We start from the raw sequence: 24,856 nt of genomic DNA on the forward strand, positions 1-24,856 counted from the left end.
TTCCATTTCGTGATAATTTCAGGCCTACTCCTGAAGTAAAAATATTTTCTCACATTTTCGATCCCAAATTCTGCAGAAAAATTGCATATAAGTAATTAAAAAACTAAACAAAATACTGACACGTGCATTACCCTCGGAGTCTCACTGAGTCTAAACGGGCCCATAACGATGAGGTCAAAATTTTCTGACGTGATTCACGAAGATCCCTCTGACCCAAGCTGCCCACAAATTGGGGTCAATTACAGAAGCAATTTGAGATCGTAATTCATAGTGTAGGTGGAAATGAAGAGAATGAAGGCACGGTTTGCATCATGAATACTTATTGTTGTGGATATTATGTGTCCTGCATGTTGCTAATCTTAATAATAAGTAGACATTGTTGATGATTCTGCAAAGATTGTTATCAATAGCATCAGGTACATCATGGTTGATATAGATCTGCGGGTAATTTATTATCTTTGATGTTATAAAAATGATTTGACCCTCATATCAATGACCATTCTTTTCTTATTCGTTTTGCTCCTGGCAGAGCGGTTTTAAGGCGTTGTCGTCGGTTGTAGAAGCGGATACAGCTCTCCGCACGATCTCCCGCCATCTCTCCCTGTTGGCTGACTGCCTGGTGCATTCAGATACGCGGTTTCCCACTGCTGATTTTACTTAGTCAGTCCAGCGCATAGGTGACCTGCCACGCGATTCATCATCATCATCATTTCAGCCACAGGACGTCCACTGCTGAACATAGGCCTCCCCCAATGACTTCCACATCGCACGGTTGGTACTCCGAATACCTAAGTTTAAATACTTACTCACTTTTGGGCACAGCTGGCGTTATTTTACCCAGCAAGTAGGGTTGCCAACCGTACTCTAAAATAGAGTATTGTCCTCTATATCATGTAGGCGTACTCTATAATCTATAACACTAATAGAGTACGCTAAAATACTCTTTTTTACATAATGTTTACTAAACTAGTGCACTTCTGTAATAATATGCAAAAATCCATAATAATTAGAATAAAAAATTGGCCAAGTGCGTGTCGTGCCACGCGCAGTGTAGGTAGGGTTCCGTAGTTGTCCNACTACTTCTACTTTGACAGCTCAAGAAAGTTGTTTTATTAATACATTTTTTATCCATATTTTAATTCAATAATTCAGTAATACAATAATTAATTTATGTCATAAGCAACATGGTGGTAGCTAGCCAGGCGGACTTAGAACAAGCCCTACCACCAACCAAACCGAACAGAAAAATCTGCCCCCACTGGGAATCGAACCCGGGACCTCTGCGTCTGAAGCAGGTGGTCTTACCACTAGACCACAGAGGCGGTTTTTAAACATTCATTCCTTATTCAAACATCAAATTGTAACAAAGACGTGTTGCGAACTTTTTGGCTACTTTGGGTGCCACGAACTATTTGACGCTAACAGTTTCGGTTATGATTCCATACAAAAAGTTGTTGTATGTTATTATGTGTGATTTTTTTTACATTGCAAAAATAAATCGGCTAAAATTGATATTTACATAACCGCTCACAAAACTATAGAACAAAACTCTCTTTACTGTGCCTCAAAAAGAACTATTAATCATTTACAATAATTTTACAACCATAGCGACGACGGCACAACAAGCTAACTAGCACCTTATACAGTTGCTATAGAATCTGATTCGCAACAAAATGTAGGTGGACGCGTCGATTTGTGGCGACCCATCGGCAATCAAAAGGATAAGCTGCAAAGAACAAAGAAAATTCAAAGTATTAAGTCTCAATGTATGCTTAAAATGGAAACTAATTTTGTTTCGAACCGAAAAAAAGATGTGGAAAATACGTAGTACCTAATAATCCGGTCAAGTTAACTGCGTACCAGGCGGCCGTGACGTCACATCGCCGCTCTGGTCAACTATCCGTTCGCTTTAAGTTTGCCACTGGCGATATGACGTCACTCGAAACGAGGCGTCTATAACTTTATCAAACTATATTTAAAATATTTTTTATTTATTATTATTGATAAAAATTGTGTATTTGCGTAAAATACGACACATTAATTGTGTTTAATCACTAACTAATTGCGTTTAATCGCGATTGGGGGAGGGGACGCGCATTCCACGGACCGGCAAACTTAGCGCGAACGGGTAGTACAAACAGGGCGAGTCTGTCACGCTCTCTAGTCTCCGTCGCATGTATCTGTTCAATCTACTCACCGTTAAACTCTTCCCTCCATAAGTTCTACCTATCCAGCGCGAGCGCGATGTCTCTAAGCGAGGACTTGATGAAGTCGTAGGTGGCGAAGGATATGCCCACGGCGATGGGGCCCTTCACCCAGTTCATGCTCAGCCCTTTGAAGAACCCGCGGAGACCCTCCGAGCTGGTGGAATGAAAGATAATAGAAAATTAATACCATTATCATATGGAGCAACGACCCCATAAAGCAAGGAGGCGCTGGACGCAGGCCGCCACCAACCGGTCAATATAAAAATCATTGGGGGAGGCCTATTTTTTTTTTATTTTATTTGTTTAACAATGTTTCAACAGCATTAAATTGTACATAAATGTGCAGGAAGATACAATTCTATGTTCAGCAATGGACGTCCTATAGCTGAAATGATGATGATGATAACACACATATTACAGATACGGTATAGGATAGCGGAAATGCTTAGAGGAGTCTTAAAATTGATAAAAACTACTGTGCAAATTAACTGTCGTATAAAGCGAACAACATAGATTCGCTGTAGTAAAATAGGCTATAGCTGTAGCGCTTAACTGAGTGCCACGTGCCACTCATACTCACGCATACCTCAGGCACTGACAGAGTTTAGCGCTAGAACTATTAGGCTTGAAACTACGCAGTCCACACCCCGCTAATCCACGCTAAATTTTGTCAGTGTGTGCGTGCGCGCCGCATACGTATTGGCGCGCTCACATACAAACCGCGCTCGGTGCGTTTCTATGAAGATGACCTACTCATTTGTATTTACTCTGTTTGAACCGCGCAGGCGTCTGCTTATCGCAGTTTCAAACCTTATAGTGGGGTATTCTCGTTTCGTAGCACATCAATCCGCTGTAACGAATTTAACTTGTAGCATACTACGAAACTGTCGTAAGTTCGTAGCGGACGATACTTGTAGCGCATACACGTTTTGTAGCACATCGTAGCCTACTAACGTCGTAGCATAATACGTGAATACGCCGTAGCAAAGTAGACACTGTGGCTGTAGCCTGTAGCATAGTGGTGTCGTAGCACATCAATCAGCCGTAGCATACAAGAATCGCAACGCACGCTCTTTTCGTAGCGCACAAGTCCGTTGTAGCAAACTAAAGCCCGGTTCAATGACCCCAAGCTACCCATCCTTATCGCTCGCGCGTATTTATATTGCTGTCGCGACTGTGCGACGGGCGCCCGCAGTGAGTGTGCGAGCGCGACAGCAACATAATTACGCGCGAGCGATAAGGATGGGTAGCTTGGGGTCGTTGGACAAAATTCTACGTGCTCACGGACCAGGCTTTAGACTCGTAGCACACTAAAGTGCATGTTTTCTCAAATATTTTCTATACTGTGCGAGAGTGGCAAGTATTGTGCGGCTTAGCAATTCACGAAAAAGAACGATTTGCATAACTTTAATACAAGAAACAAAAATAAACTTGCCGTTCCAAATTTCAGATTGCATAAGATTGGTAATTCATTTATGGGAAAATGTATTAAATTCTTTAATAAATTACCACAAACTGTTATAGAACTACCCATTCAAAAATTCAAAGCACATATTAAAAGTACCTTAATGAAAAAGGGCTACTATAAAGTCGATGATTATTTAAAAGATAAAAATGTTTGGGATAACGTTACTGCCTAGCCTAGCTCGCATAAATATTTATAACTTTGTACATTTTAAAGCATGTAAACCTTTGAAAAAGAGGCTGACAATAGTGACTGAGTTTCTTGCGCTGCTTCTTCTCAGCACTGGCCCATTTATTGTCCTGAAGCAGTGGTAGGGTTAATACTGGGACGTGTAAAAGTGCCTATTTACAGAAATAAATGAGTTTTAATGAGTTTTAAAGCAAACTACTCTTAGCATATGTCTCTAAGATTCAAAATCCCACGCGTTTATTAGCATAATAGGTATGCTGCGGCGCGATATGGCGACTAGACTCTAATCCCTATGACCCTACGGTTCACAATCCCTCGCCTTTAAACATAAGCGATCGTAGCAGGTAAAAACCAGAATCTAACTCCATGTCTCTAAGGTCCACAGTTCTTACCTGTACACATAAGCGATCGTAGCTGGTATAGTGCGACAGTTGTAGGAGCCGTCGCACTATGTCCAGTGCGTACGACGCCGTCATAGTAAACTATATCCCCATGACCTTACGGTTCACAATCCCTCACCTGTACACGTAAGCGATGGTAGCTGGTATAGTGCGACAGTTATAGGAGCCGTCTGCATACGGCGCCGCACGATATCGAGATGGTATGACGCCGTCAAAGCGAACTAGACTCTATCTCAATGACTGTACGGTTCACAATCCCTCACCTGTATACGTAAGCGATGGTAGCTGGTATGGTGCGGCAGTTGTATGACCCGTATGGCCGGCGCCGCGCCGTTTGCATGCGGCGCCGCACGATATCGAGATGGTATGACGCCGTCATAGCAAACTAGACTCTATCCCCATGACCCTACGGTCCACAATCCTCACCTGTACACATACGCGATGGTAGCTGGTATAGTGCGACAGTTGTATGAGCCGTCGCACTTTGTCCAGCGCGTACGACGCCGTCATAGCAAACTAGACTCAATCCCCATGACTCTACGGTCCACAGTTCTTACCTGTATACATAAGCGATGGTAGCTGGTATAGTGCGACAGTTGTAGGAGCCGTCGCACTTTGTCCAGCGGGTATGACGCCGTCATAGCAAACTAGATTCTATCCCCATGACCCTACGGTTCACAATCCCTCACCTGTATACGTAAGCGATGGTAGCTGGTATAGTGCGGCAATTGTAGGAGCCGTCGCACTATGTCCAGCGCGTACGACGCCGTCGTAGTAAACTAGACTCTATCCCCATGACCTTACGGTTCACAATCCCTCACCTGTATACGTAAGCGATGGTAGCGGGTATGGTGCGGCAGTTATAGGAGCCGTCTGCATACGGCGCCGCACGATATCGAGATGGTATGACGCCGTCAAAGCAAACTAGACTCTATCTCAATGACCCTACGGTTCACAATCCCTCACCTGTATACGTAAGCGATGGTAGCGGGTATAGTGCGGCAGTTATAAGACCCGTCGGGCCGGCGCCGCGCCGTTTGCATGCGGCGCCGCACTATGTCGAGATGGTATGACGCCGTCATAGCAAACTAGACTCTATCCCCATGACCCTACGGTTCACAATCTCTCACCTGTATACGTAAGCGATGGTAGCNTTTTGATTTGATCCTTTCAAAAACACATTTTTGGGGTAAAAACCTTTCCTTTAATGAAATGAAATTTAGAACTAGGCTTTCAAATGGTACCAATGTTGGTGGGAAGTGGGAATGCATACGTTTGATAAGTGCTTGTCGCGGAAGGTGCGATTTATTTGGTGCCGAGTGTAGTATACAGAACTGAAGGCCCATGGAGCAGCAAGGAAACCATTGGGGGAGGTCCATGTTCAACATTGGACGACCTGTGGCTGGAACGATGAAGATGATGACTCACTATTTTCTTTGTTTACATCGAATGCAATACATGCTGTTTGTATCTGACTTGACTCTGACCTGATTTGAGCATGTCGCATGAGGTCATCAGAGATATCGACGAGTAGGGCGATATCCACGGAATCGGAGTTTCATTGNCGTCGGGCCGGCGCCGCGCCGTTTGCATGCGGCGCCGCACTATGTCGAGATGGTATGACGCCGTCATAGCAAACTAGACTCTATCCCCATGACCCTACGGTTCACAATCTCTCACCTGTATACGTAAGCGATGGTAGCGGGTATAGTGCGGCAGTTATAAGACCCGTCGGGCCGGCGCCGCGCCGTTTGCATGCGGCGCCGCACTATGTCGAGATGGTATGACGCCGTCATAGCAAACTAGACTCTATCCCCATGACCCTACGGTTCACAATCTCTCACCTGTATACGTAAGCGATGGTAGCTGGTATAGTGCGGCAGTTGTAGGAGCCGTCGCGACATAGTCCAGCGCGTATGACGCCGTCAAAGCAAACTAGACTCAATCCCCATGACTCTAGTCTAAGGTCCACAGTTCCACAGTTCTTACCTGTACACATAAGCAATGGTAGCGGGTATAGTGCGACAGTTATTGGAGTCGTCGCATTATGTCAAGCGCGTACGACGCCGTCATAGCAAACTATACTCTATCCCCATGACCCTACGGTTCACAATCCCTTACCTGTACACATAAGCGATGGTAGCGGGTATAGTGCGGCAATTATAGGAGCCGTCAGGCCGGCGCCGCGCCGTCTGCATGCGGCGCCGAATGATGTCGAGCGTCATAGTAAACTAGACTCTATCCCCATGACTCTAAGGTCCACAGTTCTTACCTGTACGACGCTGTGCGAGTCTGCACTATGCCCATGCGGCGAGGGAGTCGAAGAGAGCCGCGATCACGCACTTTGGGAATGTAACCTCTATGACGAAGCTCGACAGAAAATGTTGGATGCGATACGGAGAGCCGAGCAAGGACCTGTTTATCACCAGGAACACACGAGTAGTCGCAGTAACTGGATCGCGCTGCGCGAGTTCCAGTCTCACAATCAGGCGAAGTTATGAGAAGAAGTGATGACATTTTATCAACGATAGCAGCCCGCGAAGTACCGTATTTGTGGTGTCAAGCCCCAGAAGGGGGAGAATTGACTATGAGAAGGGACATGGATCAGATAAATTTGTAGGGAGTCAAGCAAAGCACCCGGGGAAAGATGCCCAGAGCAAGTACCCGCGCGATCTCCCGAGATTCGGTTCGTACGCCGTGAGGCAGGAAGAACCATGGGTGGTGGTGGGTCTCACAGTTCTTACCTGTACACGTAAGCGATGGTAGCTGGTATGGTGCGGCAGTTGTATGACCCGTCTGGCCGGCGCCGCGCCGTTTGCATGCGGCGCCGCACTATGTCGAGAGGGTAGGACGCTGTTTGCGCGACCGCGCCCGCGGCGCCGCCGAATATCATGTTCGAGAACGGATTGCGGGTGCCGCCGAAGCGATCTGTGGCCAAAAGAAAGAAACATTTATTAGAAAGAAAGATAGATACATTTTCGATTCCCAGTGGCGGCAGATTTTTCTGTTCGGTCTGGTTGGTGGTAGGGCTTGTTCTAAGTCCGCCTGGCTAGCTACCACCATCTTACCTAAGTCTGTCGCCATAACAACAATGTTAACAGCATTGTTGTGTTCCGGCAGTTAGAGGTAAGATAGCCAGTTCCTCCGTGGTTGAGGATTCCGGGTGCAGTTCGCTTCCACCTTCGGCCTGATCGTCACTTACCATCAGGTGAGTGAGAGAGATACAGGCCAAGAGCTTCCTCGTTGTGGCCAAAAAAAAACATCAACAAAATATCTAGGTATTTGTGGCACAAACTTTCTTGGGACAAACAATGAAAATAATGCTGACAAAGGTGACTGATGCCCGCGTTCACCATCAATCCCTAATTTTTAAGTGACCCCTATGGTTACACATAATGGGAATTTTGTTTGCATCAATCTATTTAAGTGAGAGAGAGAGAGAGACACTCACCAAAATACATGTGCTTGAGCGTGTCATAAGTGTAGAAGGACACGCCCGCGTAGGGAATCACTCCGAGCACCGTGGCGGGGTAGCCGCTGCAACAAACACAATACAATTAATATAAAACATCAATATCATCATGTTAAGGTCATACAGTCTCGACTACAGGAGCACTAATTTACTAAAGGCAAGTTGCAATTGCAACTGCTGCCAACCGCGGTCAATCTAGAAATAATTACGGGAGGCTTTTTTTTTATCGTCACGCCCGCTAGCGAGCCCGCTACTAGGCACTTGACGCGGTGCTTGACACCCGAACTGGTCAGGTGGTGAAAGAACCTGTAGGCCTAAGATGCGCGCCGCTATAAGCGGTTATCCCGCCATTTTATCGATTTTTTCCATACATTTTGACGTCGATATAAGTTATCACGGCGCGCATCTTAGGCCTACTGGATCCATCGTGACACCGTTAGGCTCAAAAGTGAGTTTGAGTAGCATTCTAAATCCACGCTTAAAGTTCTTCTCCTTCCTTACTCACTGGGACAGAGCCTCTTAGTTATTCGACTCCACATCTCCGCTCCACCACATTATAAAAATAAGGCATTTCTCCACACTGCTAGATCCAGTGACGTGACGAAATCTGAGGTTATTCAAAACACTTCCTCCATCTCCTCTCCTCTTCGGTTCGGTGGAAGTCAGGCTTCACTCACCTCAAAAGGCCCAAAGTCCAAGTCCTTGCCGGGATTCGAACTACCGACCCGAGGGTCGAAGAGTCGAGACTCTTGACACCATTGGGCTCGTCGCTCTCTAAAAGTCACACTAAACAGTTTTCCTTTTCTCTCTTTCTTGATCTCCTGTCTCACTCACCGGTACAGCGCCCTCGGTCCTTCCTCGGAGGCCACGCGCCGGAACACGGCTGCCAGTGTGCGGTATTCCTGAGCGTTGGTGACGGCCATGCGAGCACGCGCCATGTCCAACGGGTACGTCAGGCTCTGTGACGTCACGCCCGCTAGCGACCCAGCTATTAAGTGCTTGATGCGGTGGTGTCTGCGTACAGAGAATACAAGCATTTTTTTAATAACCGTCCTTCAGGTAAACTAAAAACCTCACAAAAAACTATTGCCTCTTGGGAGTCAGGGTGATGGGGTCCTGCTGATGCTATGTCTAGAGGGTGCTCTGTGACGTCATGCTGGAAGTAACGTTGTCAAATCTATAGTTGACCCACGCTGAACTGTCCCACCAAACTCAATGACAGGGGGGCGCTACCATCGTTCAACTATATGGTTTCCAACATGGCAAAAATCGGAACCAGCGATCCGGTATTGACGGTGGCGCCCCGCTGTCAATGTCATGGATAGGATAGTTCAGTATTTTGGAACTATAATGCAATAGTAAAGTAGTAGGTAACCGTCAACTGTCACTTTTTGAGCTGTCACAATGCAACTTCCCCATAGATTTAGTATGGCAATGGGGACTATGAAGACGGCAACGAAGATGAAGACAAGATAGAAAGAAAAGAGAGGTGGAAATGGAGGTAGAGAAAAAGACGGAAATGGAGATGGTGAGAGTAGTGTTGCCAGGTCCAAAATCACAAAAGCCGGACTTTGTGTTTTATTTGGCCGGACATTTTACCCTAAAAGCCGGACATGTGACGGGGGGGGGGGGGGGCAATTAGTGTCAGCTCATAAGTGAGTACTATCATCATCGGTTGCTACTTGCTAACCAACATCCTGATGCGTGCACTTCATATGATTCTGTGGCTTGACTTTCGCCTGGAAAGCCTAACAAAAGCCGGACAGGCCGGACAAGGCAATATTTGGCCGGACAAGACCCTAAAAAGCCAAACATGTCCGGCTAAAGCCGGACGCCTGGCAACCCTAGGTGAGAGATATAGTGCTTTTTTTTACATTCATAACGAGGTAGCACTTACTGCGCAGCTTGTGGCGTGTCCACACCAAGCACTCGCTTCCACTGCTCGTGCGCTGTGAACTGTATGGCTGCGTAGGGCACTATGCGCGCCATCGTCGCGCTGTTGCCGCGCCATAGCGCTATTATGCCTTCTGTGCGAGCGCTGTGCAGTAGGAAGCTCACAGCGGCTCGCCATGAGTACGGGGTTTGGCTGCGAACAAAGATTTCGTCGTCAAAACTTATTTAGATGTAGAACTTGTTTCGTAGCACTTAAAACCGTCGTAGCAGATAAAAGAGGTAGCGCACGCTCATTTTGTAGCACTAAAACTGCCTTAGTAGACGTAGAGCACATAAGAACTTGCAGGCTGAATACATGGGAATAATTTAATAGCTGTACAATCTGCTTTGTAAAACGAGCATGAGTGATATGTATTCTAGTAAATAAATTATTGAATTTGAATAAAACTGCCGTAGCACACGCTGGTTTCATAGCACATCATCTGCCGTAGCACACGCTGGTTTCATAGCACATTATCTGCCGTAGCCCACGCTGGTTCCGTAGCACACGCTGGTTTCGTAGCACATCAACTGCTGTAGCACACGCTGGTTTCGTAGCACATCAACTGCTATAGCACACGCTGGTTTCGTAGCACATCAACTGCCGTAGCACACGCTGGTTTCGTAGCACATCAACTGCTGTAGCACACGCTGGTTTCGTAGCACATCAACTGCCGTAGCACACGCTGGTTTCGTAGCACATCATCTGCCGTAGCCCACGCTGGTTCCGTAGCACATCAACTGCCATAGCATACGCTCGTTTCACACAGTGACATCTCCTGCCGTAGCTCACACTAGTTTTGTAGTACATCAATCATTTTGTAGCTATTATGCCGTAGCTCGCGTAGCACACGCTCGTTTCGTAGCACATCTTCTGCGCTGCCGTAGCACACGCTGCTTTCGTAGCATGTCGTAGCACCTCATCTGCCGTAGCATACGCTCGCTCGACACATAATGACATCTCCTGCCGTAGCTCACACTGGTTTTGTAGTACATCAATCATTTTGTAGCTATTATGCCGTAGCACACGCTTCTGCGCTGCCGTAGCAGACGAAAAACATAGCGCTCGATCTACAGACTAGAGTAGTTTGTTCATTTCAGCCAAATGACGTCCACTGCTGAACAAAGGCCTCCCCCAAGGATTTCCACAACGACCGGTCCTGCGCCGCCCGCATCCAGGCACCTCCCGCGACTTTCACCAGATCGCCGGTCCACCTAGTGGGAGCCTTCCCACACACTACGTCTTCCAGCCTGTGGTAAACCACTCGAGAACTTTTCTGCCCCATCGGCCATCAGCGATCTATGTGCCCCGCCCACTGCCCCTTCTATAGTAGTTATCTAGATTAAAGTATCAATACATTGTAGTCACGAGATCTGGAAGTCCGTTAGCTTCTCTGAACAAACGGAGCGCACGCTCGCTTCGTTTCGTAGCACTTCAAACCACCGTAGCAGACAAAAGACTTGGAGCATAAAACTGCCGTAGCAGACGTTTGGTTTGTAGCACATCAATTTGCCATACCACACGCTCATTTTGTAGCACATCAATTTGCCATAGCACACGCTCATTTTGTAGCACATATTTTATTTACCGTAGTACGCGCGCGCTTCGTAGCACGTCAATCTGCCGTAGCAGACGAGAAACAGCGCTCCATCTCTCGCACTCTCACTGCGGCCGCCCGTCGCACAGTCGCGACAGCAATATAATTACGCGCAAGCGATAAGGGTGGGTAGCTTGGGGTCATTGGACGAAATTATATCTGCTCGGCGACCGGACTTTAGTGTAGTTATCTAGATTAAAGTATAGATCTAGATTAAAGTAGTAATATATTGTACTCACGAGGTCTGGAAGTTGATCTTGGTGCGGTCGAGCGGCGCGATGGTGGTCTTGGCTAGCGCTCCGGCGGACGCGCCTGCCACCAGTGACGTCACCACCGTCGCGCCCGCGCTCAAGCTGCGGTGGTCCGTTACCTTCTCTGTAACGGAAATACATTCAATTTATAAGAAGCTTGAAAAATTTATTGCATCATCATCATCATTTTAGCTACAGGATACGACCTGCAAGCTTTCAAGAAGAGAGCGTATCTTCACCTTAAAGGCCGATGCCCCTGGGACTGCGGGTGTCTATGGGCGACGGTAATCACTTACCATCAGGTGATCCCTCTGCTCGTTTGCCTCCTGTCACTGCTGAACATAAGCTTCTCCCAATAATTCACCTTGTGAGTGGACGTCCCACGCGGCGCTTGCCGGTACGTGGCCTCCATGTCAGAACCTTGCTGCTCCATCGCTCGTCAGTCCTACGTGCTAAGTGCCCTGCCCGTTGCCACTTCTGTTAGCTAATCCTGTTTTTATGCAGAACAAGGCAGGTATTTGGCCGCAATCACACCTGATGTTAAGTGACACACAACACAACATCTATAGTCCGGTCGCCGATCACGTAGTATTTCGTTCAATGACTCCGCGCGTTATTATATTGCTATCGCGACGCGACTGTGCGACGGGCGACAGCAACATACTAATTACGCGCGAGCGATAAGGATGGGTAGCTTGGGGTCATTGGACAAAATTCTACGTGCTCACAGACCAGACTATGGACGAGGTGACACTGCCGGCCCGCATAAGTGTGTTGTATGTAAGCCTATCAAGTGTCATCGTATAAATAACGTGGGTGTCATCGTATTAAAATAAGTAGGTAAACAACGTGCTTAAAACTGATAACAATGATGAATGATAAACTCAATGATAACTAAGGTCCATCTATAATGTATGTATTGTCGCCAAGAACGTACGACAAGAAAAATATTGGTCCAATGGATTTTGATATTTCAATGTTAAGATTCAAAATCAATCGAGATTCGAAGTTTTTTGGAGTACCCATTGAGAATTTTTTTTTGTCAAGTCATAATAAAGATAAAATTAATTAGATTAGTTATAGTCATATTTTTCTCATTTTTGCGTTGTTTTTTACATAAGATATACTAATTTATTTATCTACATCAAAAATGTTTATAGTAAAGATTAGAGAAAGTGTAGGTCAAGTCCGCCATTTTGTTTCAGCCAAATGACGTCCACTGCTGGACTAAGGCTTCCCCCAAGGATTTCTTAACCGGTCTTACACTGTAGATAGAGGTTTGTATTTCTTTGCTATTAATATGCCCACTGCTCGATGGACCGACGACCCCAAAGAGATATCTGGCAGCAACTATACGAAAACTACAGTTCATCGTGCTTACTGCTTAGCTCGCAGAATCGCTAAAATCAATTAGCAGTGGGCGGGGCACATAGCTCGCAGAACTGATGGCCGCTGGGACAGATAAGTTCTCGATTTGCGACCACGAGCCGGAAGACGCAGTGTGGGCAGGCCTCCTACTAGGTGGACCGACGATATGGTGAAGGTCGTGGGAGGTGCCTGGATGCAGGAGGCGCAGGACCGGTCTTTGTGGAAATCCTTAGGGGAAGCCTAGCAGTGGAAGTCATTCGGCTGAAACGAATGAACCCTACCACTGCTTAAATCCAGCATTGGGCTGCCCTACCTGGGAATAGACCCCAGGACCGAGTCGAACTCTAACCACTGGTCTTATCTTCAAGTACAAAGGCTAATGATAACCATTTCGTAACAGATAGCACGATTGGTTAATACTTGTTGAGGCTGATAACTTATCAGCGACATATCTGGAAGACTTGATCGGTTGTTATTGTAGTTGCCGTGTGATAAGTACAGAAAACCTGCGAATTACATGTCGTCCGCGTCGGTTTAAGTATCAAAAGGTCTATTCCACTTTGATTACCTGGATGATCAAAGCCAGGTGATCAAAGTGGAATATACCTATCAAAGGTATGCGTAACTTCGGCCGAACCAAGGCGTTCAGTCTGCGTCCGCGATGCTAAGTACGAAATTGTAGCAATGAGTTCAAATTGGTCTGTCGTCATAACATATAATGTTGCTGTTAGCATTGTTGTGTTCCGGCAGTTAGAGGTAAGATAGCCAGTTCCTCCGTGGTTGACGTTTCCGGGTGAAGCTCGCTTCCATCTCCGGCCTGATCATCACTTACCATCAGGTGAGATACAGGCCAAGAGCTTCCTCGTAGAGGATAAAAAAGAAAATAAAAAAAATGTGTCCTGTCATTGGCTGGCGTCCGATGCAGCGTCTGCATGCGGCGGTGGCGATCAGATTTTGACGACTGATTTTAAAATGTCGTTCCAAACGTTTACATTTTTCATGGTAAACATCTGGAACGCGAACGCGGCAGTGTGAACAGCTTTTGCAAACGCAGTGATCGACACCGCACGCTATCGCGGACGCGGCTGAACGCGTTGATTTGGCCGAACCTATAAGCAGCCGATATGTATTCCCGAAGTGGTGAGGCATATAAATTACCCCAGAAGAGGTCTCAGTCAGCCTGGTCTAAAATCGATCGAAGAGATCGTTGTATAAGCAGTGCAACGTCATGGAATAGTCGCTAACTCTATACGAACGCGTCGATTATAAATAGATAAACAATTAATAGATCTGTCAAAATTCTAACATTTCAGAGTCCGCTGCCAAATATTATAAGGTCGGGCAATCACCTGACTATGGCGTCAGTTTCGCTCACTTAGATGTTAACCGCTTGAGTCCCAGACGGCATTAATTAATGTCATAACAATTGATTATCTATTGTGTCTAGATTCGCGGGCCTTGAAGGATTAAGTGATTAATGATAGTGACAAGCATTCCTGCCTTGCCGAATCCGGACTTGCTGAGAAAAAATGATTTTTTTTTGTTTGCTGTGTTCATTTGCAATCAGTCCCAAGACTATGAGCAAATCTGTTCTGTGATGCTGTCATGCGGAGTGGCTTCCATCTGCATCAACTCATCTGCCGCCCAGAGCTACTGGCGGTCCTTTAGCTCTAGGACAGCGGTTCCCAAACTTATTTTGTCTACTGCCCACTTTGAGAATAAATTCTTTTTAGCGCCCCCATTTGTAGTCGAGTGTCGAGTGCTCAGTTGGTATCTAAGAGTCCTCCTAGTAAATGACGCCTCCCAAGCCTCTACATAACGTCCTGATTTTTTTTTCTGGGTCTCTTACCGCCCTCCTCTAAGCCTGCAGCGCCCACAAGGGGGCGTTATCGCCCACTTTGGGAAAGACTGCTCTAGGATATGATGACGTTTCAGTCGTCTCACATACTGGTCCATGGTAAGTTGGCGAGCAAGTTTTTTTATTATTTTATTTATTAGGTACACCAACGATAGGTACAAGTTCGTTAGGATGATGGATTAACCGCTCTTTGTACTTAGCTGCTAGACTCCGAATTTCCTCGTTAATTGTTTTCATTTCAAGGTGCTCGTCGTTTCATTTCATGAAAAAATGAATTAAGTGGCAAAACTAAAACGGGACTATTCCCACCTCTCTTTCCCACCGCTGCAACTCCTGTGAAGCCAGGATCTACAGCTTGACCGCCAATAACACAACCAGTGAGGGTCAAGTTTGTCCCGGGGGAAAGTTAAACTGTCATTGCATTCGCAACGAAATTGATCAGAAGAACATAGGAGGAGTTCGAAGTTAGGGTTGATAATGGTAGTATCTTACCTTTTCTATTGTGAGCCTCCTTGTTCACAGAATCCCAGGGGATATCCCCCGTCTTATACACTTCATATATCTCCATTTTATCAACTCAATCGTGTTCAAACCTTCCCGATACTTTATTAACACTGATGTTGATTACTTTTCCGTACTTTTCGATGCTCTTATTCGGATTTTGGAGTAATTATTACGTATTTTTCAAGTCTTTTAGTCACTTAATGGAAATATTATATGATTTTGTTTACCAAAACGACGTGTGACGTTTAGCCACACCCTCGATAAATAAGAAATGTGATACAAACAAGCGAATACATATTTACTAGTGATGCAACGTATGCGAATATGAATATTCGTATTCGCTGAAATAATAATTAAGAATATTTACGAATACCTACTTTTTTAAATTTTGTCACACACGTGTGTGTCTTCGAACACTAGCCACAACGACATGACGGGAAACCCCCGGTCAGTATGTAACAAAGTAAAGCTTGGTCTGACTGTGCGACGGGCGCCCGCAGTGAGTGTGCGAGCGCGAAAGCAACATAATTACGCGCGAGCGATAAGGATGGGTAGCTTGGGGTCATTGGACAAAATTCTACGTGCTCACGGACTAGGCTTTAGTAAGCAAGTCTCTTCCGGAATTTGACAGACAATAGCAGGTCGATTGTACAAGTTTTTTTTTTGTGATTAGTTTGCCATTTGTAAATTTTAATTACTAAAACATTAACCATGATAAAAATAGTTAAAATGAGTGTTTCATGACTATGTAGAGATATTCGTATTCGTATTCGCCGAATAGTAGATTTAATACTGAGTTTGTTCCGGCGTTTCTTCTCAGCATTTGCCATATGTTTGTCTCGAAGCGCCGCGCTGGTAGGGCCCAAAAGATAAGGAGAAATCTAAAGTGCCTCATAAGGGCTACCTTTTCTTTTTTATTATTTACTATATTTTGACGTTCATAAGTGCCACTTGTGGTCTCTAAACTGAATAAATATTTTTGATTTTGATTCGTATTCGTATTCGTCAAAGTAATATTCGTTGCATCACTAATATTTACTATACTCATAAAGGTCAATGATATGATGGTGGATGTGTAAATTGTAATGTCACGTAACGTTTGTTTACTACAAACGCTGTAATATTACGTCAGGCGGATGCACCAAATGACGTGTATCTGTAAGTGATCTTTACAAATAAAATCGGCAAAGTGCGCTAATTTCAGTTTTTCATTTTATAAGCCGTTTCCACTTGAGCTGTGCTGACCGAGACCGAATTTTTCGAGGGTTCCAACTGCTCTGAGACAGTTAGTTTCTTTGGAGGCCAAACTATCGTAACTAAACAGGAGTTGAAGTGGTGGATATGGTCTCTCGTGCACTAGGCAGCCAAGAGTGTTCATAATATACTGGATTGGCAGCCTAGTGCGCGGCGTCGCTAAAAGAGGTGGTTTTTTTATGTAACAGGAGGCAAACGAGCAGACGGATCACCTGATGGTAAGTGATTACCGTCACCCATAGACACCCGCAGACCCAGGGGCGTTACAGGTGCGTTGCCGGCCTTTAAGGTGAAGATACGCTCTCCTCTTGAAAGCTTGCAGGTCATATCCGTCCGGAAACACCGCAGACGACAGTCCATTCCACAGTTTGGTTGTACGGGGCAGGAAGTTTTTAGAGAAACGTACTGTTGTGGACTGCCAACCATCTAAGTCAGCGGTTCCCAAACTAATTTTGTCTACTGCCCACTTTGAGAATAAATTCTTTTTAGCGCCCCCATTTGTAGTCGAGTGTCGAGTGCTCAGTCGGTGTCTAAGAATCCTCCTAGTAAATGACGCCTCCCAAGCCTCTACACAACGTCCCGATTTTTTTTTCTGGGTCTCTTACCGCCCCCCTTTAAGCCTGCAGCGCTCACAAGGGGGCGTTATCGCCCACTTTGGGAAAGACCGTTTGGGAAAGAAACGGTTCATTGACGCTGTGACATTTGATAGTCGTCCCTAGACGCAAGCCTTGTTCGAATTATTTCAGTATATAGAGCGTATCTTCACCTTAAAGGCCGGCAACGCACCTGTAACGCCCCTGGGACTGCCATTATATCAGTCGAGTGTCACGCGCGCGCCCGTCAGGACGCTGGCGTGCGTTGTAGTACCTAATTCTATGATCGAAGTAGGTATTATTACAAAATGGACATAAAGAGAAAGAAATATTGTGCGGCGTTCGGGTGTTTAAATTCGAAAAGAAATCTACCGGATTTATCTTTATTTTCGCTTCCCAAAGATGCTGAAAGGTATGTTGGCCATGTAGGTAATCAATAATTCTTAGGATAGTATAGGAACCTAACCTACCATGACTACTGCTCAGAATGCGTTCGTTTGTTTCAGCCAAATGACGTCCACTGCTGGGCAAAGGCCTCTCCCAAGGTTTTCCATAATGAATGCGTACTTACATACATACGTGTCATGAGGTACGTACCTCATGACATATAAGTAGATTAATTATTTTTTTCACTAGACAGCAACCCTAACAGCGTAAGAAGAGTTCAGAGGCACGTGTTAGAAAGAGACAAAACTTGTAGGTGAATAAAATTGTAGGTACGTAGTGCTGTGCGAGCTGAATTCCACTGTATCGCGTCGCAGCAAGTCTCGCATTTATTTAAATCGTCTTCTGTACCTGTACTATTACTTATTCTGTGGTATGGGCATGTATGGAAGTGCGCACATTACGCCGATTCGATTTGGCCGATTCTTCATACAAATTAAAATCGGGTCCAACTATCGGCCAACTAAAAATCGGTGGTCTGCGCCTAGTCTAAGTAATACATCAAGCACTGTAATAATTATTATTCCTGACGGGATTGCTACCATGTACCACAGATTAAGTAATAGTACAGGTACAGAAGGATTACTCCGCAAGACGATTTAAATAAATGCGAGTCTTGCTACGACGCGATACAGTGGAATTCAGCTCGCACAGCACTAAGTACCTACAATTTTATTCACCTACAAGTTTTGTCTCTTTCTATCGCGTGCCTCTGAACTCTTCTTACGCTGTTAAGGTTGCTGTCTAGTAGTGTCTAGTAAATAATGAGGTACGTATGTAGGTAAGTACGCATTGATTATGGAAAACCTTGGGAGAGGCCTTTGTCCAGCAGTGGACGTCATTTTTGGCTGAAACGAACGAACGCATTCTGAGCAGTAGTCATGGTAGGTTAGGTTCCTATACTATCCTAAGAATTATTGATTACCTACATGGCCAACATACCTTTCAGCATCTTTGGGAAGCGAAAAAAAAGATAAATACGGTAGATTTATTTTCGAATTTAAACACCCGAACGCCGCACAATAATATTTCTTTCTCTTTATGTCCATTTTGTAATAATACTTCGATCATAGAATTAGGTACTACAACGCACGCCAGCGTCCTGATGGGCGCGCGCGTGACACTCGACTGATATAATAAAACCCGCCGGCTGGGCGCTTCGCTGTAGGTAATTATCGGATGTACCGCGCGGAGTGAGCCAGGCCTGCATGTTTAATTTTGTGTTTCCGATATTTCGGCACTGTTGCCAGCGCCATGGTCACGGAGTAACTGAGGAAACTCGCGGGTCAGATGCTATGGGCAGACATGTCGGTCTATCCTCTTTCGCAGTCTTATTACGATTAAAATAGTAAGACCCGGGTCTTAACGCGACGTTTATCAATGATTTACATTATGTACTTACGGCTTGACGTTTCGGCTGCGATGTTGCAGCCGTGGTCACAAGCAGACTGGCGGTTCGCGGCGTCGTCCGTTCGGGCGGGCTTGAAGATTTTCAACTACCCTCATATTGTCATTCGTTACACTGCCACTAGTGATGTTACCACGACACACAACACTCACAGTATCCGTATTCGTACTTGACGGCAAAATTCGCGGTTTGCATTTATTAATCACCGGATTCCACACTGGTGACAATTTAAATCCGTCCTCCCGATTGAAATTTTTATGTTTCTTGATTTCAGCCGCTTCTCGAACTATCCTAGTGTTGGATCCTCCAACTATTCTTGGATGGCTTGAGCATGGAGTGCAGGTGCGGTTTTGTTCCCCAGTCGATGAAGCACCTGTGTGCTTACCATGAGTTTACGTTAGGAGTGCTCGCTAGCGACTGCGTAAAAAAATGACATTTAATTGTATGACATATTGTGAAGCGCCCCTAGCGGCTACTTTCAAGAAACAAAATCTTCATAGAGATTTTTGACGTATTCGCTAGCGAGCACACCTAACGTAAACTCATGGTAGGTACACTGATGTCATGCCCTGAATGCCCAAGCAACTGCACTCAGGAGGATTTGATGAGTGCTACTGACAACGCCACTCTTGTGGCGGAGTTTTGGGCTGACACTGTGTAGGTTTGTTGTCGGCACGAAAAGAAGAAGAAGTGTGATAATGCCGATCAGTGGAGAGGATTTTTGGACTGTGTAACCACAGTGTAACTCCGTGATTAACTCCTGTTTCCAGTAGGTGTCCAGCCACGGCGGATTTGCCGTTGCGTCTGTCGATTTTTCGCAGCCGAAACGTCAAGCCGTGAGTACATAATGTAACTCATTCATAAACGTCGCGTTAAGACCCGTGTCTTACTATTTTAACTGTAATAGACTCCCGAATAACTTTATAAATAATTTAAATAGCTTTTATATATAGGTAATTCAATTGGGACCTGATAACAGTTATCAAACATTAGGTTTTCCCTAAAACAGCGACCGCGACCTTATTGTGACCGCGTGCTATCTCGAACATTAGGGGGAAGTTCAAGATTATTTGGGACCGTTTTATTTATTTGGACGCGACGCAGTTTTAGTTTATTAATTTTAATTATTATAGGACTAGCTTTCCGCCCGCGGCTTCGCCCGCGTGGACTTTTGTCTGTCACAGAAAAACTTTATCCCACCAAAAACATTCTGTAAAAAATTAGCCAAGTCTCGATGGAGCTGCCTGTTTATCTCTAAAAAGTAATGAAATCTAGACAAAGTCGTGCCAAGTCTATGGTTCCTTACTGCGATTTCTTTATTATTATATTTAATGTTGTGTGACTTGGCCGTTGAAGGGTACCAAACCAGATGCTCCATGACACCATTGCACCAATCTGTCGCCAAATCCGCTACCCATTGACGATGGAAAATAAATTGCACTTGGAAAACGTTGATGCAATAACCAGTCAATTGTAGGCTTAATAAAGCTGCGTATTTCAATAATACTTATGTATGATTATCTTAATAAAGATTGTTCAACGGCCAAGTCACACAACATTAAATATAATAATAAAGAAATCGCAGTAAGGAACCATAGACTTGGCACGACTTTGTCTAGATTTCATTACTTTTTAGAGATAAACAGGCAGCTCCATCGAGACTTGGCTAATTTTTTACAGAATGTTTTTGGTGGGATCCTTTATGTGGCCATTAAACCCTAACTCTGTACCAAATTTCAGCTCTCTGAGTTTATGGGAAGTACTAGTTCTATTTTGATGATCATCAGTGAGTGAGTGAGTGAGTGTCATAAATGCGAAACTTTGCTTTCGCTTAACTTCGGAACTAAATGACCTACAGACTTGAAATTTTGGATTTTAAGTATGTGATTATAGCTTACTATATGACGAAAATTTCTGCGTTCTGGTCTTATCCAGAGGTTCTCAAATAGGGGCCTGAAAATGCGGCGAAATGGTTCCAGTAAAGATGGTACGGCAGTGTTTGCTTCGCGCTCGACTTGGCGGGGGCACTGCCGTGCCCCCAGATCTAAGTGATGGGGATGGAAGTGATGGTTATTCCTGGTACTGACCATGGTGCGCCGGCGCCGGGTCGCCGTGCAGCAACGGCACGCGCGCCTCGCCCACCGCCATCGCTCACATGCCGCGCCGCCTGGGGACACAACATAGATTAGAGAAGAGAAAAGCATAAAGAACAAAGATACCCATGCTGACACAACACTTCATGAGGCCCAGTTTCCAAGGCAGAGTGAAGCGGAGCAGAGCAAAACTCATAAAACTTATTTATAGCCACGATAGCCCAACGGTGAAGTGGTAGGACTGGCCGACTCGAGATCCGAGGAACGCGGGTTTGAATCCCACCGCCGCTCGATCGGGCTTTCAAATCAGTTCAACGTGTATGAAAGTGCGCACATTACACCGATTTGGTATCGGCTGACAAATTGGGACGACCTAACTATCGGCCGGCTACTAACAATCTGTAGTCCGCAGTTTGAAACTTTGCAAGCTGTCGATCTTGGCTATAAAGGAGTTGCAGCTATGGAAACGGGAGGTGGGAATAGTCCCATAACTCCCGTCAAACTAAGCTTGTACCTACTATGGGTAGGTACTAGACAACGGATATAAACATACTTAAATACTTTTTTTTTTGTAAATACCATATTAAACATAGTAACACCCAGCCCCATCACAGAACTTAAAATTCATCATTTCAATTTCTGCCCGGCCGGGAATCGAATCCGGGACCTCTCGGAATAGTAGTCCGTTCCGAACCAGTACACCAAACGGCCGACAAACACTATTACTATTGTTAAGAACAGTGACAAATATTGACTATTATTTGGTAAGTATTATTGTGCGTTTGACAATAGCATTATTATAAACTTCTTATCACTTTAAGCCTTATCAATCCAGTAATAAGAATTATTAGACCTTGCCCGCGGTCCGGCGCGTTCGGTACTTGTTTACAAAGATAGATACGCGGCATTTAAGGATTTCCGTTTTTATCGCAAACATTATTGAAACCACCGTGAGTTGTCGTTCGTACGATTATTTATACACAGCTTCGTCTTCTGCTTACAGCTCCCTAGACCAGTGGTTCCCAAAGTTATCTAGTCTACGACTCATCTAGAAGTTTCCAAACTCGGGACCCACCTATAAGAAATTTAGCCCGCTGCCCAGCGGCTGGATGGGTAGGGTGGTGTGTAGTTCTACAGGCAGGGCCCACTCAATGTTCGCTCGCGACCCACCACTGGGTCGCGACCCCTAGTTTGGGAAACCCTGCCCTAGACAAAGTTACAAACGTGACATTTGTGCGAAATCGTTTCGCTCCGGTGTTTTTGAAGTCAATTTGGTAGAGGTAGCGATTTCGAAAGTAAAACTGTCATAGATGTAATTTTATGCAGACGGGCTGTAGTGGTATTCGCTATCGCTACTACTTATTTATTTACGAACATTCAATCACGGTGACCGTAATTCGGCGAATGTCACCGAACGCAGAATATTCAGCTCGCGAACGAACATAGCTCGTCAACTACCTATTAACTCCCAGTTTTCACCAAGACCTGGTATAAGCTATATTATGTAATTGTTTGTTGTTCTGAATAAAATAAAATAAAAATAAAATAAAAGACCTTATTTATTTTTTTTTCATTTCGAATTACATACAATCAATTTAACAATGAAAATAATAATGTTTAAAACACTGGTTTTATACAACTTTGAAGGAGTCACTAATAAATCTGGTAACACTAGCTAGACTATACTTAAGACTAATGAATTTTAAACTTAACACACTGACATAAGTAACAGTTTCATTGACCACTCAAAGTCAAAAGATGTATTGCATAAATTGCATTATTAAGTAAAGTGCTGACCTCACACTTAATTATTATGTATGTATGTCGAGAACAAGTAGCAAGGTAGCCTTTTGAATGTTGTTGCTGTGTGGAGTAAATACAACACACTTATGCCCTTTTCACCATCAATCCCTAATTTTTAAGTAACCCCTATGGTAACACAAAGGAATTTTGTTTTCATAAAGGGTCACAAAAAGCAGGGATTGATGGTGAAAACGGGCATTAGAGCTTCAACATAATAATAAAACACTACTAAAATAAAAGCATTTGCTTCTGAAACAATTTATTTCATCCTACTAATATTATCCTAGTACCAATATCCTACTAATATTATAAATGTAAAAGTTTGTACATTATGGATGTCTGGATATTTGTTACTCTTTCACGCAAAAACTACTGAACGGATTTTGATGAAAGTTTACAGTATTATTGTGTATAACCCAGAGGCTATAATTTATGACGATCTGTGACAAACTAAATTTCACGCGGGTGAAGCCGCGGGCAAAAGCTAGTTAGATATACATTAGTAAGTATGTTTTTATAGAAATTGTATGAGGTTTTAAAACATTTGCATAAATAAATGATTATTAATTGAAATAGAAAATTAATTTTTCATAAATTAACATAGTTAAATCGTTTGTAAGTTGAGTTATATTGTACTTGAAAAACCTGCTTAGCATACAGTTTTAGAATATTAACATTACAATGATATATTTAAATGTCAATTCGAAATTGTATTTTCAGGAAGTCATGAAAATAAATTAACTTCAAGTACACCATTATTATGTCTTTCTTAAAGTTGTAACATCATCATCATGAATGATAATAAGCTTTTTTGGGCAGTTAAAATTTTGTGTTCATACCATTTCCTAGAAAATGTAATGTAGCTATGGATGGGCCCGTCAGAAGTAATATTTATGATGACAATGGGCCCAATATTTTATAGTAAGTAATTTAAACTTTAGGCTATTTAATTACGAAATAATAGTAATACATTTTTTGTTAAGATATAATTTTTAAAGCAAGACAAAACATCTGATTATGACCTAAGTCGATTGCAGATATAAAAAGGGAAAAAAACAAGATATAATTTCATTAGTTTTTACTTTTTGTATTTATTCAAACTTTTAAATTATTAATTTACTTACTTATTTTATTATTAAATCATTGAAATATAGTAACTTTAAAAGATAACAGTGAAATAGGTAGGTACTCCTTTACTTTCTAGCAGTTCCTACATTTATTACATTCATTTTTTGCTGATGTTATAGGCCAAAAAAATTATATAATTCAATAATTCTCCACCAACACGTTTCTGGCACAATTCCATGTTCATACAAACTTAATCTTTCTGGCAATAGAACTGTGTAATGATGATAATTGAATGATAAGGAGTGACAAAACTGAAATGAGGGATTACCTACTGAGCAAATATAATTTATATAACCTCTCTACAGTTATATATGTTGATATAACCTATACAAATTGAAAATTAAGGAGTTTTTGATTGGAACTTGTTTAATTTTACAAATGACTGCTCCCATACCAAAGTGCAAAACTTGGTTCAAAGTCTGAAGATCGACCTTGAACTAGGTTTCCATACACCGATTATAGACCACATAGATTCTACGCAGTCTATTAATAGGAAGTCCTTGTTTATTTATTTTCTAACACGAATACTCACTTCTAAAGAAGTTTTTCGGCCACCGCGATTTCGATAGTTTTAAAAATCACAGCCAATTTTATTTCCGAAGCACACACGACACTAATATGAAAACAAATCACTGTTCAACTTGTAAACGGGTTACGAAATAATGTTATGTCGAATTTTCTTTGAATAAAATTAGAAAAACACTGCGCGGAATTACGACTTCGACCAAACAGCTGTCAAAGACGACTGACAGCTGATCGGCTGGCTTGGCTGACAATTTACTTTTTTTGTACGTGATACCAAGGCAAGGCTGTCAATTTTTTTTAGTTTTTACTCTTCAAAAAATCCGCTGGCCTTATGATTATGTCGTGTCATGCCTGTAAAACTTT

General features: G+C 43.8%; 1 protein-coding gene across 2 annotated transcripts; it reads right to left on the minus strand.

Annotated features, from left to right (window-relative positions):
- Positions 1 to 1,251: 1,251 nt before the first annotated feature.
- Positions 1,252 to 24,721, minus strand: DPCoAC (dephosphocoenzyme A carrier). Of its 2 annotated transcripts, none has more exons than XM_028316797.1 (9): positions 24,501 to 24,721; positions 21,032 to 21,111; positions 11,504 to 11,639; positions 9,632 to 9,820; positions 8,569 to 8,748; positions 7,714 to 7,799; positions 7,007 to 7,190; positions 2,198 to 2,361; positions 1,252 to 1,726 (listed from the first exon to the last, which is right to left on the minus strand). In XM_028316797.1, the coding sequence occupies exons 2-8, from the start codon at positions 21,090 to 21,092 to the stop codon at positions 2,223 to 2,225; spliced, it is 975 nt and encodes a 324-aa protein (XP_028172598.1). In that variant the 5' UTR covers positions 21,093 to 21,111; positions 24,501 to 24,721; the 3' UTR covers positions 1,252 to 1,726; positions 2,198 to 2,222. The 2 variants fall into 2 exon arrangements, with proteins under 2 accessions (XP_028172598.1, XP_028172599.1); XM_028316798.1 differs by lacking the exon at positions 24,501 to 24,721 and adding an exon at positions 21,372 to 21,425.
- Between the last annotated feature and the right edge of the window lie 135 nt (positions 24,722 to 24,856).

Source organism: Ostrinia furnacalis, unplaced genomic scaffold (genome assembly GCF_004193835.3).
Source record: "Ostrinia furnacalis isolate ACB-3 unplaced genomic scaffold, ASM419383v2 OfSCF5861, whole genome shotgun sequence".
Classification (NCBI taxonomy): domain Eukaryota; kingdom Metazoa; phylum Arthropoda; class Insecta; order Lepidoptera; family Crambidae; genus Ostrinia; species Ostrinia furnacalis.